Below are 14,319 nucleotides of genomic sequence, written 5' to 3'. Positions count from 1 at the left end.
TTAACATTTCAAGTGGATAACATTGCATCTTAAGTAAAATGTTATAGAAAGATTTTATTTGCAAATGTAACTGTGCTTATCTCAAAACTGAATATGAGTCTAACAAAATGAAATGCTACCTTTCCAAAACGAGGGTACATACCTGATTCCTTTCTTTTCACGGTAATCTAGATCATAGTTTGGGATTGTATCAACATAGCAGTCCTGTGAACTTCCTTGGAGCTGAAATCTTGACTGAACAGGGAACTGATGAACAGACGCATTGGGCTGGGATGTGGTATGAAAGGGAGGTGGAATGCTGTTACTGGTCTCACTACGATAATCACTGTCTCTATCATCAACAGCACTGTCAGGATCTTCAAGAGCTGAAAAGAAAAAAAAGGAAACTACTTACATCTACTGTTTATATTCTTATTTATGAGGGCAGAACCATCCGTTTTTGAAGAAATTATTTTCTGTTATAACTAGAAATTATTTCCTAGTTATAGCTCACAGTATAAGTAGCATCTGACAGATAACATCAAAATATCCTTCAGCATCATCTAAATGAGTTTTTTTTTAAATAGGTTAAAAAAAAAATTTATTTCTTTACTCTGCACATCAAAGGAAAAATGTGAAATAGTTTTTTTCCCGTATCTTCAGTTAACAGTGCAGAAAGCTGGCAATACAATTTAAGTTTCAAACTTATCTTTACAGCATAATGATGTGCAGATGTTAAAGCAGAATATTACCTTGGAGCTGGTCCATGCACACACTGTTTGATAAATATCCATGCATTCAATGGTATTTTATGTTTTTATTTAACAAAGGCAATACAAATAAAAGGAAAATAAAAAATGAATGTACATCACAAACATAACACAGACAAAAATAGAAAGCTAAGTAGACAAAGACTACTTGGAGGAAAATAAAACTAATGTAATCATACAATGAGGGATATATGTATCCCCTCTATGTATGAATACCCCATGTCTCTCTGGTTGGAGCATGCTAATATAGGAGCCAAGGTACTTGTGAATAATAAATCTTTACATACTTTGCGGCTCTCCCCATCCGAAATAACTCCAATTGCCTGGTGGATGCAAACGTTGGCAAAGAAGGGGGAAAAAGAATACTTCAGCAAACCAAGGGGAATAACTTATTTTAAGAAAGAAATCTCAGCATCTGTACATCCTGCTCAGAACAATGATGCTAAGTAGCATAACATTTAAAAAATCGTTTTTGTTAGTTCAGTATAGCCTAGAAATTGTGACCTTTTTATAATGCACGTTTTTATAGCAATTGTAGCAAATTGGTTTCACCATGTTTTAAAAAGATGCAGCTGTATATTTTAAATGGGTTAATATCTCTGTTAAAATAATGGTATGAAACATTCACTAATGGCACGAATTTAAAGTTTTACAGTACATGCATTGATGATTAAACAAATACTAAATTGCTGTTCATTAAAATTCTTCCTTTAATTGATGCATTTTCCTACATTCCAATAAGTAGAAGGACAGTAGTCCACATGTGAGATATTATGCAAAGGTCTGTTTTCCCTACCAAAGGAAGAATATCCCTACAAATGAGAGCGTACAACAAAGATTCACTGGATGGATTACAAAGATGGCATATTTTTCATATAAGGAAACATAAGCTAAATCAATGCTTTTTAGAAGAATAAGAAAAAATCTCAGTAAAATTTATCTAATATTAGGGGCTTGACAAGGGAGATGCTGAGTTGATGCCTCCTCTGGCCAGGGTGTCTCAAATCAAGAGCTACAATATTGTCATTCTGTAAAGGGTTGAAAAGAAATCCTTGGAGAATGAAAAGATATGGAGTTGGTACAGGTATAATAAGTGGTGCTGAAGTAACATATTAGCCTTGAATAATGGAGCAAGCACAAGGGACTGAGTAGAGTTTCATTTCTAATATTTTTATCTTAAAGCGTGATGCACCAAATCGTACTCATTCATGAACCATCATATAGAGTCACGGAGTTGACTAGCACAGAAACAGACACTTCGGGGCACTCATCATGCCAACCAAGGTGCCTTCCTGTGCTAGTCCCATTTGCTTGTACATGGCCCATATTTCTGTAAGCATTTGCGATCATATCCTGGTAATTTACGAGAGCTCTCAATGCTAAACAACATATTTCCTTTCAAGTTGCTGCAAAACAACAAATTTCACGACATATGCCAGTAATATTAAATCTGATAGGGCTTAAATCAAGTTCTCATCATTGTGTTTGAATCATGTCATGGTCTTGACCTATTCTTTCCCTTTTTTTCTGTCACCTCCCTTCAGACCAACAAACTCATTCAATTCTTTGTCTAAGTTTTACCCATTTTTCATAACATCATTGATGACTGAACCTTCACCATTCTGGACCACAGTTTCAAATCCCACTGATCAGAAATTCATCACCAGACCATGTAGCACTAAAAAATTGATGAAGTAATATATTTGCAGTCATCTCCGGCCCTGAAATTTAATTCATCTGACATCTAGTCCCTACCTCACTGCTTAATTCTATCCGATAAAAGACTTTTAAAATTCATCTCATTAATTTTTTGCTATTTCTCTAATGCCCCTTTCTTTGACTTAAATATGAAACATGCTGGGATGTTGCATCAATGAACTAAATAAATATATCAATCGTTCTTTCATATTTAAATGAATTCTTTTTAATTAGATCACAATAGTCCAGCCAGAAAAATGGATAATACAAAATTGGTAGAGATGTGCAAAAATTAATTTGAAACAATATTCTCCATGTTTTAATGCCTTCCTTACTGAAAACCAGCGCCTGAAAATGTACATTCCTACAATAAAAAGTGTCTTCTGAGATTAATTCTCCACATAATATATCGAAGTACTCAAGACTTCCTACTTTTCAAACACAATTTAATTTGCAATAATGCTCAGGTTTTAACTGTACTATTTCACTTAATATCAATATTATTCATCTGCCTCGATTTTCTAACTATTCCTGACATCCAGAGCTTTAAAAATTCAGATCAGCCTTTACCCCTGGTAACGTTGCAGTTAAGACACCCTTCATTAACATGCTGAAGTTAACTGATTTCACAAAGTTGAACATTCAACTTCGTATTCACCTAAGTGGCTTTCCTGATTCTATTCCCAATGACCACCAATCCTCCTCCTCCCCTTCCACCAGCCTGTTACTTCATTTGCCGGTGAAATCTTGTCTCTATTTTATAATCTCCAGACTTTAGAATGAGGGGTTTTCGCTGGACATTCATCTCATTCAAGGTAAACTCATTAAATGCCACTCTACCTGCCATGAAAAATCCCTCACCATTATGCTGATTTCAGAGCTCTCAAACATAAACCCCTCATTCTAACAATCCTACGGAGGAAGACTAAACAGTCAAAGCTTAGGGCTTAGACCCTTCATCAAGCAGGTCCTGATGAAGGGTCTCAGCCCAAAATATCGACTGTTTATTCCCCTTCATAGATGTTGCCAGATTTGCTGAGTTCCTCCAGCATGTTATGTGTGTTACCCAAGATTTTCAGCATCTGTAGAATCACTTGTATTTCTAACAGTCTTTTTTGATTTTTCAACTAATTCATGGAGTAAGCTGCTTTAGCACTCATTAAGCGAAGTGGCTCCTGTGGCGGTGCTGGTAACGGGGACAGGCTGTGTTTTTGAATATCTTTGTAAGTCTTACATTTACGATAATGCAGAAGAAAAACACTTGGTCCCCAAGGGAGCAATCTCATTCATTCCATTCTCCTCTCTTATTTCTTCTACCTCTACAACCCATTTTCTCTCACACATGCCCATCAACACCCTATGATTGTGTTACAGGGAGAGGTCATTCACAGTACCAAACTGACCTATCAGTATTCCAACAGGATGTGAGAGAAAACTGAAGCACCTGAAAGAAATCCACATCATTGTCAAACTCCACACAGACTGCACCTGGGGTGAGAATTAAGCCTACATCCTGGAGTTACAAATCAGCAGTATTAACTGCTGCAACCCCTTGTCATCTTGTTTACTGTTTGCAGTGTCCTTTATATTTACGAGCTAAGGACTCCACGTTGTTTCCTAGACTTAGCGAAGCGTAAGAGACCAGCGCTCCTTACAACTGAAGTTGTAGGTGGGTGCCATAATCACTGAGGGTGGGGTCAGCCCTCCAGGTTACTTTTGCAACCTGCATAATCAATCAAGGCTTGCTTTTGGCTTTGCAGAGACATGGAAGAGTTTTCATCCAACACTTCAGTTTTACGTACAAACAGTTCTGAATTCCGATCTGTTTCAAACAAGCAGTCAACTGTCATTTTGGACCAATGAAGCTGATATAATTTTAAAATAGCACCAGTCACATTGCCACTAATAAATGACTGATTATTAACTCCTGTGGATGCAATGGAAAGCGTATGGAATTAAATTCCTTAATTAACACATTTTTAATATCGCCTTCTATCACCTCTACAAACTCTTCCAACCTGAAAACCTCTGAAGTTCATCTTTTCCTCATACTCCAGTCTCCTGTGCATCTCAACACAATCTTCATTCCAACATTAGTAATGTGCCTTCAGCACTTTCACCACTATTCATTTCTCCAACATGTCTACTTCTTCAGTTATTCTAAAATCAAACTTATAATGCCCCAGGCCATATTTTTCCTGTTTGAAATTTTATTCTATATTTAAAAAATTGCGAAAATTATCTTATACAGAATGACGTATTGAAACTAAAATTCAAGCGAATTGTGTGTGTTGCATGAGAACTAGATGTTTGCAATGAATTCAATTTACAATATGTTTAACAAATCCAAAAATCATTTACTGATAATTTCTTCAGTTCATACTTCCATTATTTGGCATTTTATCACTGTCATGTTAGTGACATAAACTGCCTACAATTAAATTATTGCACATATTGCAAAAAATTTCTTGCAAAAACTATCCATATCATGCGAGCATGATATGAGCAGTACCACGCAAAACTTTGCATCAACATGCCTCAAATAGTTACATCAAAGCACAAATGTGTTTAATAGAATTTTAAAATATAAAAAGGAGAATTATCCAATTTTTTGTCCAAAAAAAACACATTTTGTAAGTGAATTTTCCAACTACGATTCCAAATTAAAGGCTTGATGATGAATATTAGAAAAAAAGCAAAAAACATTTTTAAGTGTGAGAAACTAAAAATACAACACACAAATTGTTCAAATCAAAGCACTGAACAATGATTCAAGCAGCAAAAAGCAAATTGTTATTGTTTTAAACTTACAACACTGGGAGGGAGCAGTGGGCAAAGGTTTCTTCTGGACTTCTTCTCGAATTGGGTACTATACAAGACAAATCGTACAGTAGATCATTTTTATAGTTATTAAAATTACTAGTGAATGAACAATAATAATCTTGGCATTATAAACAAATATATCTACATTTAATTGCAAAGAATGAAGCTAGAGTTTATAAATATGCAAGTATGGTGTCCATGCAAACCTACCTGACCCAACTAACATACACTACTGGTAAAATCCCCATGCCTAAAAAACTAAATCCATTGGTTGAGAGTTTCAGGTCCACCGTAGGGACGTTAACACAAAACTAAGGTATTGCATGGTGTCTCTTTACTTGAGGCTTTGGAAGTAATGCAGAGGAGATTCATTATGTGATTCCAGAGATCAGGGGAGTTAACCCGTGAGGGGAGATTGAGTCCCTTAGGATTCAACTCAGAATAATGAGAGAGAACTCACTGCAACTCAGAATAATCAGAGGGAATCTCATAGAAACATATAAAATTATGAAAGGGATAGATGAATTAGTGGCACAAAAGTTGTTTCCATATGGAAGTGAGACTAGAACTAGGGGATATCGCTGTAAGATTTAAGGGAATAAATTTAGGACAGAGATGAGGAGAAGCTGCTTTTCCAAGGGAGTATTGACAATATGCAATTCTCTGCCCAGGAAGCAGTTAAGGCTACCTCATTAAATATGTTTAATACACCAATAGGCTTTTGCAAAGCAGGGGGATTAAAGGTTATGGGGAAAAGTCAGGGAGGTGGAGCTGAGTCCATGGATAGATCAGCCACGAGCTTATTGACTAGCAGAACAGTCTCAATGGAAAAAGAGGCCTACTCCTGCATTTATTACGTTCTTAATATTCTTATGAATCATGCAGCATAATCTTTTTGTGTGTTACATTATTTAATTTCAAAAAATTGAGCACTTAACACAAGTTGTATCTTCACACTTGCAATGCATTAGAGATCCTAGATATCAACATTCATTGTGAAGACACCTCTTTACTGGGCAGGTTTTAAACTGATAGGATTAATGAAGAATAATTGACTTGTGGAGATTAGGACTAGCCTAAAAAGGCAACCCTTTGAGGAGTAAATTTAGAAAGCACTTTTACACACGAGTCGGAGGAATTTTGAACATCATTCTACAAACATAGATTGACGTTAGGTAAATTGTTATTTGAAATGTTTTAATCAGGTGACATTTACAGTTTCTTGAAGTTTGTCTTAATAAAAACAGTATTTTGAATTTTCACTTATGAAAAATGAAATATTTAATTTCTCACAAATAGCATGTGAAGAATTCACTTCTGAAATTAAAATTACTATTTAAACAATTTATGAATATTACAGTCATCATTTTACAATTAACATTTTTATTCACTTGAACACAGCTTTTATTAACCTCATCATGATTCCTTATGGCGTTCAACTCCTCCAGCTTCTGCGTCCAATATTTTGCTTCTTCTTCTGGGATATCTGTAATTGAGATATAGCTACAATTATTACATTTTCAGAGAAACAAACTATATCTTACTGCCTCTCTAATCTTGATTAAGAGAAATCACAGCAAACAATGAAATCATACAGAATATAATGCACTTAAATTAGATATGCATTTATTTTATTGTTTCTTTCTTCACCCATTACCAGCCCCTCACTCAACTCTGTAGCAAAGGAAACCTAAAACTTACCCATTCCAGGAACTAGGCCCTGCTTCCTGGAGATGATTTGGGGATTTTCTCAAATATCACATTTTCATTTTGCTCTTCCTCACACAAAAGCACGAGGAAAAAATATCATGAATACAATTATAAGGTTCATCAATTCTCAGCACAGTTCCCCCATTCTTTTGGAATAATACACTAATCTTAACATTTTATACTCTTCCTGATTAGATCAATATTCCAACCTGAACAGAGTTAGATCAAATTACATAATTCCACAAATATCACGCCTGAACTGCTGCAAGGCACAAATTGGTTACGTCCTTAGTCAAACTGCTAGACATAACCTGTCCTGAGATGAAAGAGGGATTGCAGAGTTTGCAAGATTGTTTCACACTAAGAAAGGCAAACACCACTGATACCACGCCAACCAATCTCAAAGTCACATCAACAGCAAAGGTGGAGGTGTTCATGGCAAGATATTTGATTCAACTATCCAAAAGACAGGGAGGATTATCCAGAAATTCGTGTGCCCAATATATAAAAAATATTCACCGAAGGATTTCCTTTCCTGTACTATTTTGAAGTGGTACATATTGCACAGAATAAGTAATGTGCCAATGTGCAAGAAAATATTAAACTTTACAATGATTCAATGCAAATCAGTAGTTGACAGAAGTACACTTCCAAATGAGTGACATGTCTGCAACAAAATTAGTAATTTGAGTCACTAAAGTTGAGATAAGAATATCCATACGGGAACAGGCATTACCAATGGTTCGCACTTTAGCTGTTTTTGGAGAATCGTGTGATTGGAGGTATAACTGAACTATTCAGTTTCACACAAAAGGTCAAATCAAATAATAAACTGAAATTCCACAAGGCATTGCAGAACTTATATTTAGACCAAAATATTATCCACGTAAACAACACTTATTTTAACTTATCACTTTCAAATTCAGTTTGCAAAACCACATTCAATCTCAGATTGAGAAACACTTCAAAAACAAAATCACACTCCACTTAATGTCACACGACGAAGAACTTTCTTACAGTGCACATCGATCATCTTCTTTGCCGATTCCTGTCAGAATTCTCTTAAAGAACATAATAATGTCAGGATTACAACAAACAAATCTTGGTTGAAACAATTTAATTTTCTTTGAACACACAATCTGTTACCTGTTTTTGGTGCATCTATTGGAATTTTCTGGTACACGTTGGGTGAAAATGAGCGAGACCTGGTGGCACGGAAATAAAACAGAAAATGCTGGAAACACTCAGCAGGTCAGGCAGCATATGTGGATAAGAAACAGAGTTAACATTCCAGGTCAAAAACTCTGTCAGAATTTTTCTGACAAAGGGTCAGGGTTAACTCTACTTCTTTTTCCACAGAATCTGCCTGACTGGTATTTTCTGTTTGTGAGTCAAATTTCCAATATCTGTAAGTTTTTCTTTGGACTTTTGAGGACTTGTGACAGTGAACAACACCTAGCTTTCCATTCATCCAGCACATTTGATCAGTTCAAGGGCATCAAAACAAAAACACTCTTTGAATAGTACTTGATGTTGACAATAGATTACCAATATTAACTTTAAAATCATTTTGTAATTACCTGGAGAAAAAAAATTGTAAATTCTTTCACTTAGATCAATATATTGATGGTTTATACAACAGAATTTTATCCAAAAATCATTAAAAATTAACTTGGAGTGTCCTAATGTGCAGTTCTGGAAATTATACTGCCATCATCAATCCTTCTACATGGAGATCAGAGGGCACACTACAGTAGCATCTGTTAATGTACAATGATAGATGTAAACTATTGTGAAATTTTGGTGGAAGTAGGCCTCATTTCAAGCAACAGCCCTTCATAGGTGTGCACAGGCCTGTATTATCTAAAGGGCTGAAGCAACAATTACTCAATTCAACCTAAAAATGTCCCACTATAAGAGGTACACAATGTCCAAGTTCTCTTCCAAGTCATACACCACCCTGATATAGTAACATATTCATGTCCTTTCATTAGTGCAGGATCTAAACTTTTGAACTAACTACCCACTAACACTTAGTTTCAGTGCCTTCACCAAAATAACTCCATTGGTTCAAAATGATGGTCATCCATACCAAGTAAAGGACGATATGTATTTTGGGCATTAAATGGCAATGCTGTGAATAAGTTCTTTATTTCTAAGGTGGCCTGAAACACTATGGTCCCTTTCCTGGGGTTATACTTTGAATGCTATTATGTCTGCATCAGTCACCTATTACTCAAGAATAACTTCTCCAAACCGGTAGTATTGTCAAAGGTGGCTTCCATTTCAGATTTTCAGCAATTGCAGTGCTCTGAATTGTACAGTTCCAACATGTTTTTATTTTTCCCCCATCTCTTACATAGACATTCACCTCTCTATTTACACCTCATCTGCTTTCCCCGTAGTCTCTGAGCCAACACAACTCTATTTTACACAATTCAGCCTCTCTTGATATCCAATGTAAAAGAGATTATCCTTTCGTTCTCTCCACATTTCAAACTTTGCTAAAAGCCTCATATGAAACAAAGCAGAAAATGCTGATCAGGCAGCATCTGTAGAAAAAGGAGAACAGGTAACACTAACCCTTCATCAGAACAGTTCTGACAAGGAGTCTGTGACCTGCCTGAAATGTTAATTCTGTTTTTCTCTGCACATCTGGTGCTTGACCAGCTGAGTAATCCCAGCATTTACTATTTTTATTTTAGATTTCCAGCATTACATTTTATTTCTGCTTCTCTATTACAATTTGCAATGAGTCCAATTGAAAATAAAAAAGTTATTAATGAAGCACTCTTCCAAGGAAAAGAGAACACTATCAATGGCAGCATGTCAGTACTAAAGGTGATGTTTTATGAAAGAAAATACATTTCTTATAAATAGTGGAAGACAAAAATAGGATTTGCACTCCCAAAATATATGCCTGAAGATAAAAACACAAGGCTAGTTTGAAAATGAGTCTCAGATCTTCTGTCTGTATTATCACACATTAAGGTCACTGATTGACACATCACACTAACATATGGCAAGCAGATGGTATGGCTATATTCACCAGTGAGAGGGACCTTGATGTCTGTGAGGACAGTGCAAAACAAGCTGATATGCTTGAACATATTGATGTTAAGAAAGTGGATGTGCTAGAACTTTTGAAAAACATTAGGGTAGATAAATCCCCGGGGTCAAACAGGCTATATCCCACATTACTACGGGAAGCAAGGTATGAGATTGCTGCACCTTTGGCGATGGTCTTTGCATCCTCACTAGCCATGGTGTAGTACCATATATTTGGAGGGTGGCAAATATCATTACTTTGTTCAAGAAAGGAAGTAGGGATAACCCTGGGAATTGTAGACCAGTGAGTCTTACTTCACTGTTGGGCAAATTATTGGAGAGGATTCTTAGAGAAGGAATTATGACTAGTTGGAGAAGCATAGTCTGATTAAGGATAGCCAGCATGGCGTTGTGTGCAGCAAGCCATGCCTCATGAGCCTGACTGAATTCTTTGAAAAGGTGACAAAGCACATTGATGAAGGTAGAGCAGTGATGGATTTATGAAGGCATTTGATAACATTCTCTATGGAGGCACACTCAGAAAATCAGGAGTCATGGGATTCACTGAAACCTGGCTGTGTGGATACAGATTCGCTCCCGCAGAAGAGAGAAGGTGTTAGTTGATGGAGTGTATTCTGCCTGGAGGTCATTGACCAGTGGTGATCCTGAAGCACCTTCAATAACTCCAAAAGACTGAAGTTGGGTAAAATACTGAAAGGCTTTTATTTGCTGTACAATACGACCTCCATGGTGAGTGTCTGCCCCCGGACAGAGGGGGAGGGGCAAGGCAAAACACCTTTATACAGGAATCTGTGGGAGGAGCCACAGGGGCAGTCAGCAGAGGGGCATGTCCAGACAGTTAACCCAGTTATCACATATATATGGTTTACCACATTCACCCCTCCTTTTTTTAAAAAGAGTCCCACGGGGTGAAGTGACTGACAATATTTAAAACAAGTATATTTTACAGGTCAAGTCTATCAGGCAGTTGAGTCCGTCGCTGTGATCTACGTAGCACCGGTGGTGATTGCATCGGCGATGGCGGTGGTGCTGGCTCTGGCCTGACTTGAGGTGCCAGCACGTTAGGCGTCGGTAATCCCTCGTGCATGTGTGTTGCGCCCGGTATGGGAGTGTCCTGTGGTGTCTGTATAGGGCTTGGAGTGCGCGGTGTCTCGTGGGTACATACATCGGTGGGTACGGGGTCAATAGCCACCACGGAGTGTTCAGGGTAGGGGCCTGGTGCTCCTGCGGGCACCTGGTCGCGGATGGAGACCGTGCCCTCCGGCCCATCAAGTAAAACCACGTAGGCGTACTGGGGGCTCGCATGAAGTAAGTGAACCCTCTCGACCATCAGGGAGTATTAATTATTCTTCGCATGTTTCCGGAGCAGCACTGGCCCCGGGGACTTCAGCCAAGTTGGTAGGGTGGTCCCAGTGGTCGACTTTCTGGGAAATGTAAAGAGCCACTCATGAGGGGTGGCATTGGTGGCCTTGCAAACCAGGGAGCGGATGGAGTGGAGTGCCTCGGGAAGGACCTCCTGCCAGCGAGAGACGGGCAGTCCCTTTGAACTGAGGGCTAAGAGTGTGGCTTTCCACACCGAGCCATTCTCCTTCTCCACCCGTCCATTCCCCCGGGGATTATAGCTCGTGGTCCTACTAGTTGTAATTCCCGTAGCCAGTAGGTATTGGCGCAGCTCCTCACTCATAAACAAGGACCCTCTGTCACTGTGGATATGGCAAGGGTATCCGAACAGAGTGAAGAGCTTGCACAGGGCTTTTATAACTGATGTGGTAGTGGTGTCAGGGCAGGGGATGGCAAAGGGGAACCACGAGTACTCGTCAATAATGTTAAGAAAGTACACATTGCGATCGGTGGAGGGAAGGGGGCCCTCAAAGTCAACACTCAGTCGCTCAAAGGGGTGGGTGGCCTTGATGAGTTGTGCCTTTTCGGGTCGGTAGAAGTGCGGTTTGCACTCTGCGCAGACTTGGCAGTCCCTGGTCATCATCCTGATCTCCTCAAGGGAGTAAGGCAGGTTCCGGGGTTTCATGAAGTGGAAAAGCCGGGTGACCCCCCAGGTGCCAAAGATCTACATGTAGGGCATATAGCCGGTCCATCTGCGCGCTGGCGCATGTTCCCCAGGATAGGGCATCGGAGGGCTCGTTGAGCTTCCCAGGCCCGTACATAATGTCATAGTTGAAGGTGGAGAGTTCGATTCTCCACTTCAGAATTTTATCATTTTTGATTTTGCCCCGCTGTTGGTTATTAAACATGAATGCGACTGAGCGCTGGTCAAGTTAGCAGGGTGAACCTTTTACCGGCGAGATAGTGCCTCCAGTGCCTTATAGCTTCCACTATGGCCTGGGCCTCTTTCTCCACTGCGGAGTGCCGAAGTTCAGGGCCTTGAAGAGTACAGGAGAAGAACGCCACTGGTCTTCCCGCCTGGTTGAGGGAAGCAGCCAGCACGAAGTCAGAGGCGTCACTCTCTACTTGGAAGGGAATGGCCTCATCCACCGCATGCATTGCTGCTTTGGCAATGTCCCCTTTTATGCAGCGAAGGCCGCGCGGGCCTCGGCTGAGGGGGGAATATGGTGGACTTGACCAGGGGGCAGGCCTTGTCTGCGTAGTTAGAGACCCATTGGGCGTAATATGAAAAGCAGCCCAGGCACTTTTTGAGGGCTCTGAGGGTGTTGGGAAGAGGGAGTTCCAACAGGGGGCGCATCCGTTCGGGGTCAGGGCCAATGACTCCATTCTCCACGACACACCCAGGATAGCAAGTCGGGTGGTCCCGAATACACACTTGTCCTTATTATAGGTGAGGTTGAAAGATTTGGCCGCTTGGAGAAATTTTTGGAGGCTGTTGCCGTGATCCTGCCGGTTGTCACCGCAGATAGTGATGTTATCCAGATATGGGAACATGGCCTTCAGCTGGCATTGGTCCACCATCAGGTCCATTGCCCTCTGGAAGACAGATACACCATTCGTGACACCGAAGGGGACGCGCAGGAATTGATAAAGCCTGCCATCCACCTTGAAGGCGGTGTAAGGGCGGTCCTCCCGGCGGATGGGGAGCTGATGGTAAGCGGATTTTAGGTCTATGGTCGAGTACACCTTGTACTGTGCTATCTGATTGACCATATCCGCGATGCGGGGTAGAGGGTACGCGTCGAGCTGCGTGAACCTACTGATGGTCTGGCTAGAGTCCACGACCATCCTATTCTTCTCCCCGTTCCAAACAACCACCACCTGCGCCCTCCAAGGACTTGTGCTTGCCTCAATGACCCACTCCCTGAGCAGCCACTGCACCTCCAACTTAATGAAAGCTCGGTCCCCCGCGCTGTACCTCCTGCTTTTAGTTGTCACAGGTTTACAGTCGGGGGTCAGGTTGGCGAACAGCGGTGGGAGAGATCTTGAGGGTGGAGAGGCCACAAGTGGCGTCGGTAGTGCGGCAGTTGGCATGGTGTTGGGTGGGATGTGCGGGTCGGTGTGTGTGGGTGGTCAGTAGCAGGGTATGTGACGTATTCCTACCAAACTGGGGATTTACGACAGAGATTGGTGGGAGGGGCCCATCATACTCCATTGTCACGCTCTTCAGGTGGTTCTGGAAGTCAAGCCCCAATAGCACAGGGGCACACAGTTGAGGCATGACCAGTAACGTAAAGTCTCGATATTCGGTGCCCTGCACCCACTAGCATTGCTACAAAACCCCCTGGATGTCTGTTGTATGCTACCCGGAAGCCATGGTGACCCTCTGACTTACCGGCCGTATCACGAGTCCGCAATGCTGCACCGTGGCCGGGTGGATAAAACTCTCCGTGCTGCCTGTGTCAAACAGGCAGCTTGTCCTGCGCCCCTCCACCAGGATGTCCATCGCTGACCTTGCAAGCTGGTGGGGAGCGCTTTGGTCGAGGGTCACGGAGGCCAGGGTTGAGTCACTGTCTTGGTCCGGCGCGGTGGGGTGCCCCATGAGCACCCGTTGGTCATAGACGGTGGGAGGGGGCGCCAACCAAGATGGCCGCCCCATATCTCGCACGTGGTGGCAGCGTGCAGGGAAGATGGCGGCAGGCAAGATGGCAACCCCCATGTCTCGCACGTGGTGGCAGTGTGCAGGAAAGATGGCGGCAGGCAAGATGGCAACCCCCACGTCCCACACACGGTGCTGCTCGATCCCGCTCGCGATTTGGACTTACAGGCCTTGGCGAAGTGGCCCTTCTTTCCACAGCTAGAGCATGTAGCTTGTCGAGCTGGGTAGCGTTTCAGGGGGTGCTTCTCGAGTCCACAGAAGTAGCACTTC

The 14,319-nt window shown here is 41.0% G+C and overlaps 1 protein-coding gene across 5 annotated transcripts in view; it reads right to left on the bottom strand.

Annotated features, from left to right (window-relative positions):
* Positions 1-14,319, bottom strand: part of LOC134343935 (protein unc-13 homolog B-like) — a 519,229-nt gene that overhangs the window by 261,000 nt on the left and 243,910 nt on the right. For all 5 annotated transcript variants that reach the window (XM_063042888.1, XM_063042887.1, XM_063042890.1 and 2 more), the window contains 3 exons: positions 6,683-6,756; positions 5,259-5,316; positions 143-365 (listed from right to left, as the gene is read on the bottom strand). In XM_063042888.1, the coding sequence (XP_062898958.1) occupies positions 143-365; positions 5,259-5,316; positions 6,683-6,756 (355 nt within the window). The remainder of the gene's footprint in view (positions 1-142; positions 366-5,258; positions 5,317-6,682; positions 6,757-14,319) is intronic.

The sequence above is a fragment of the Mobula hypostoma genome, chromosome 3 (genome assembly GCF_963921235.1).
Source record: "Mobula hypostoma chromosome 3, sMobHyp1.1, whole genome shotgun sequence".
In the NCBI taxonomy this organism is placed as follows: Eukaryota; Metazoa; Chordata; class Chondrichthyes; order Myliobatiformes; family Myliobatidae; genus Mobula; species Mobula hypostoma.
Note: the sequence above shows the minus strand (reverse complement) of the source record. Positions and strands in the feature narration are given on the sequence as shown.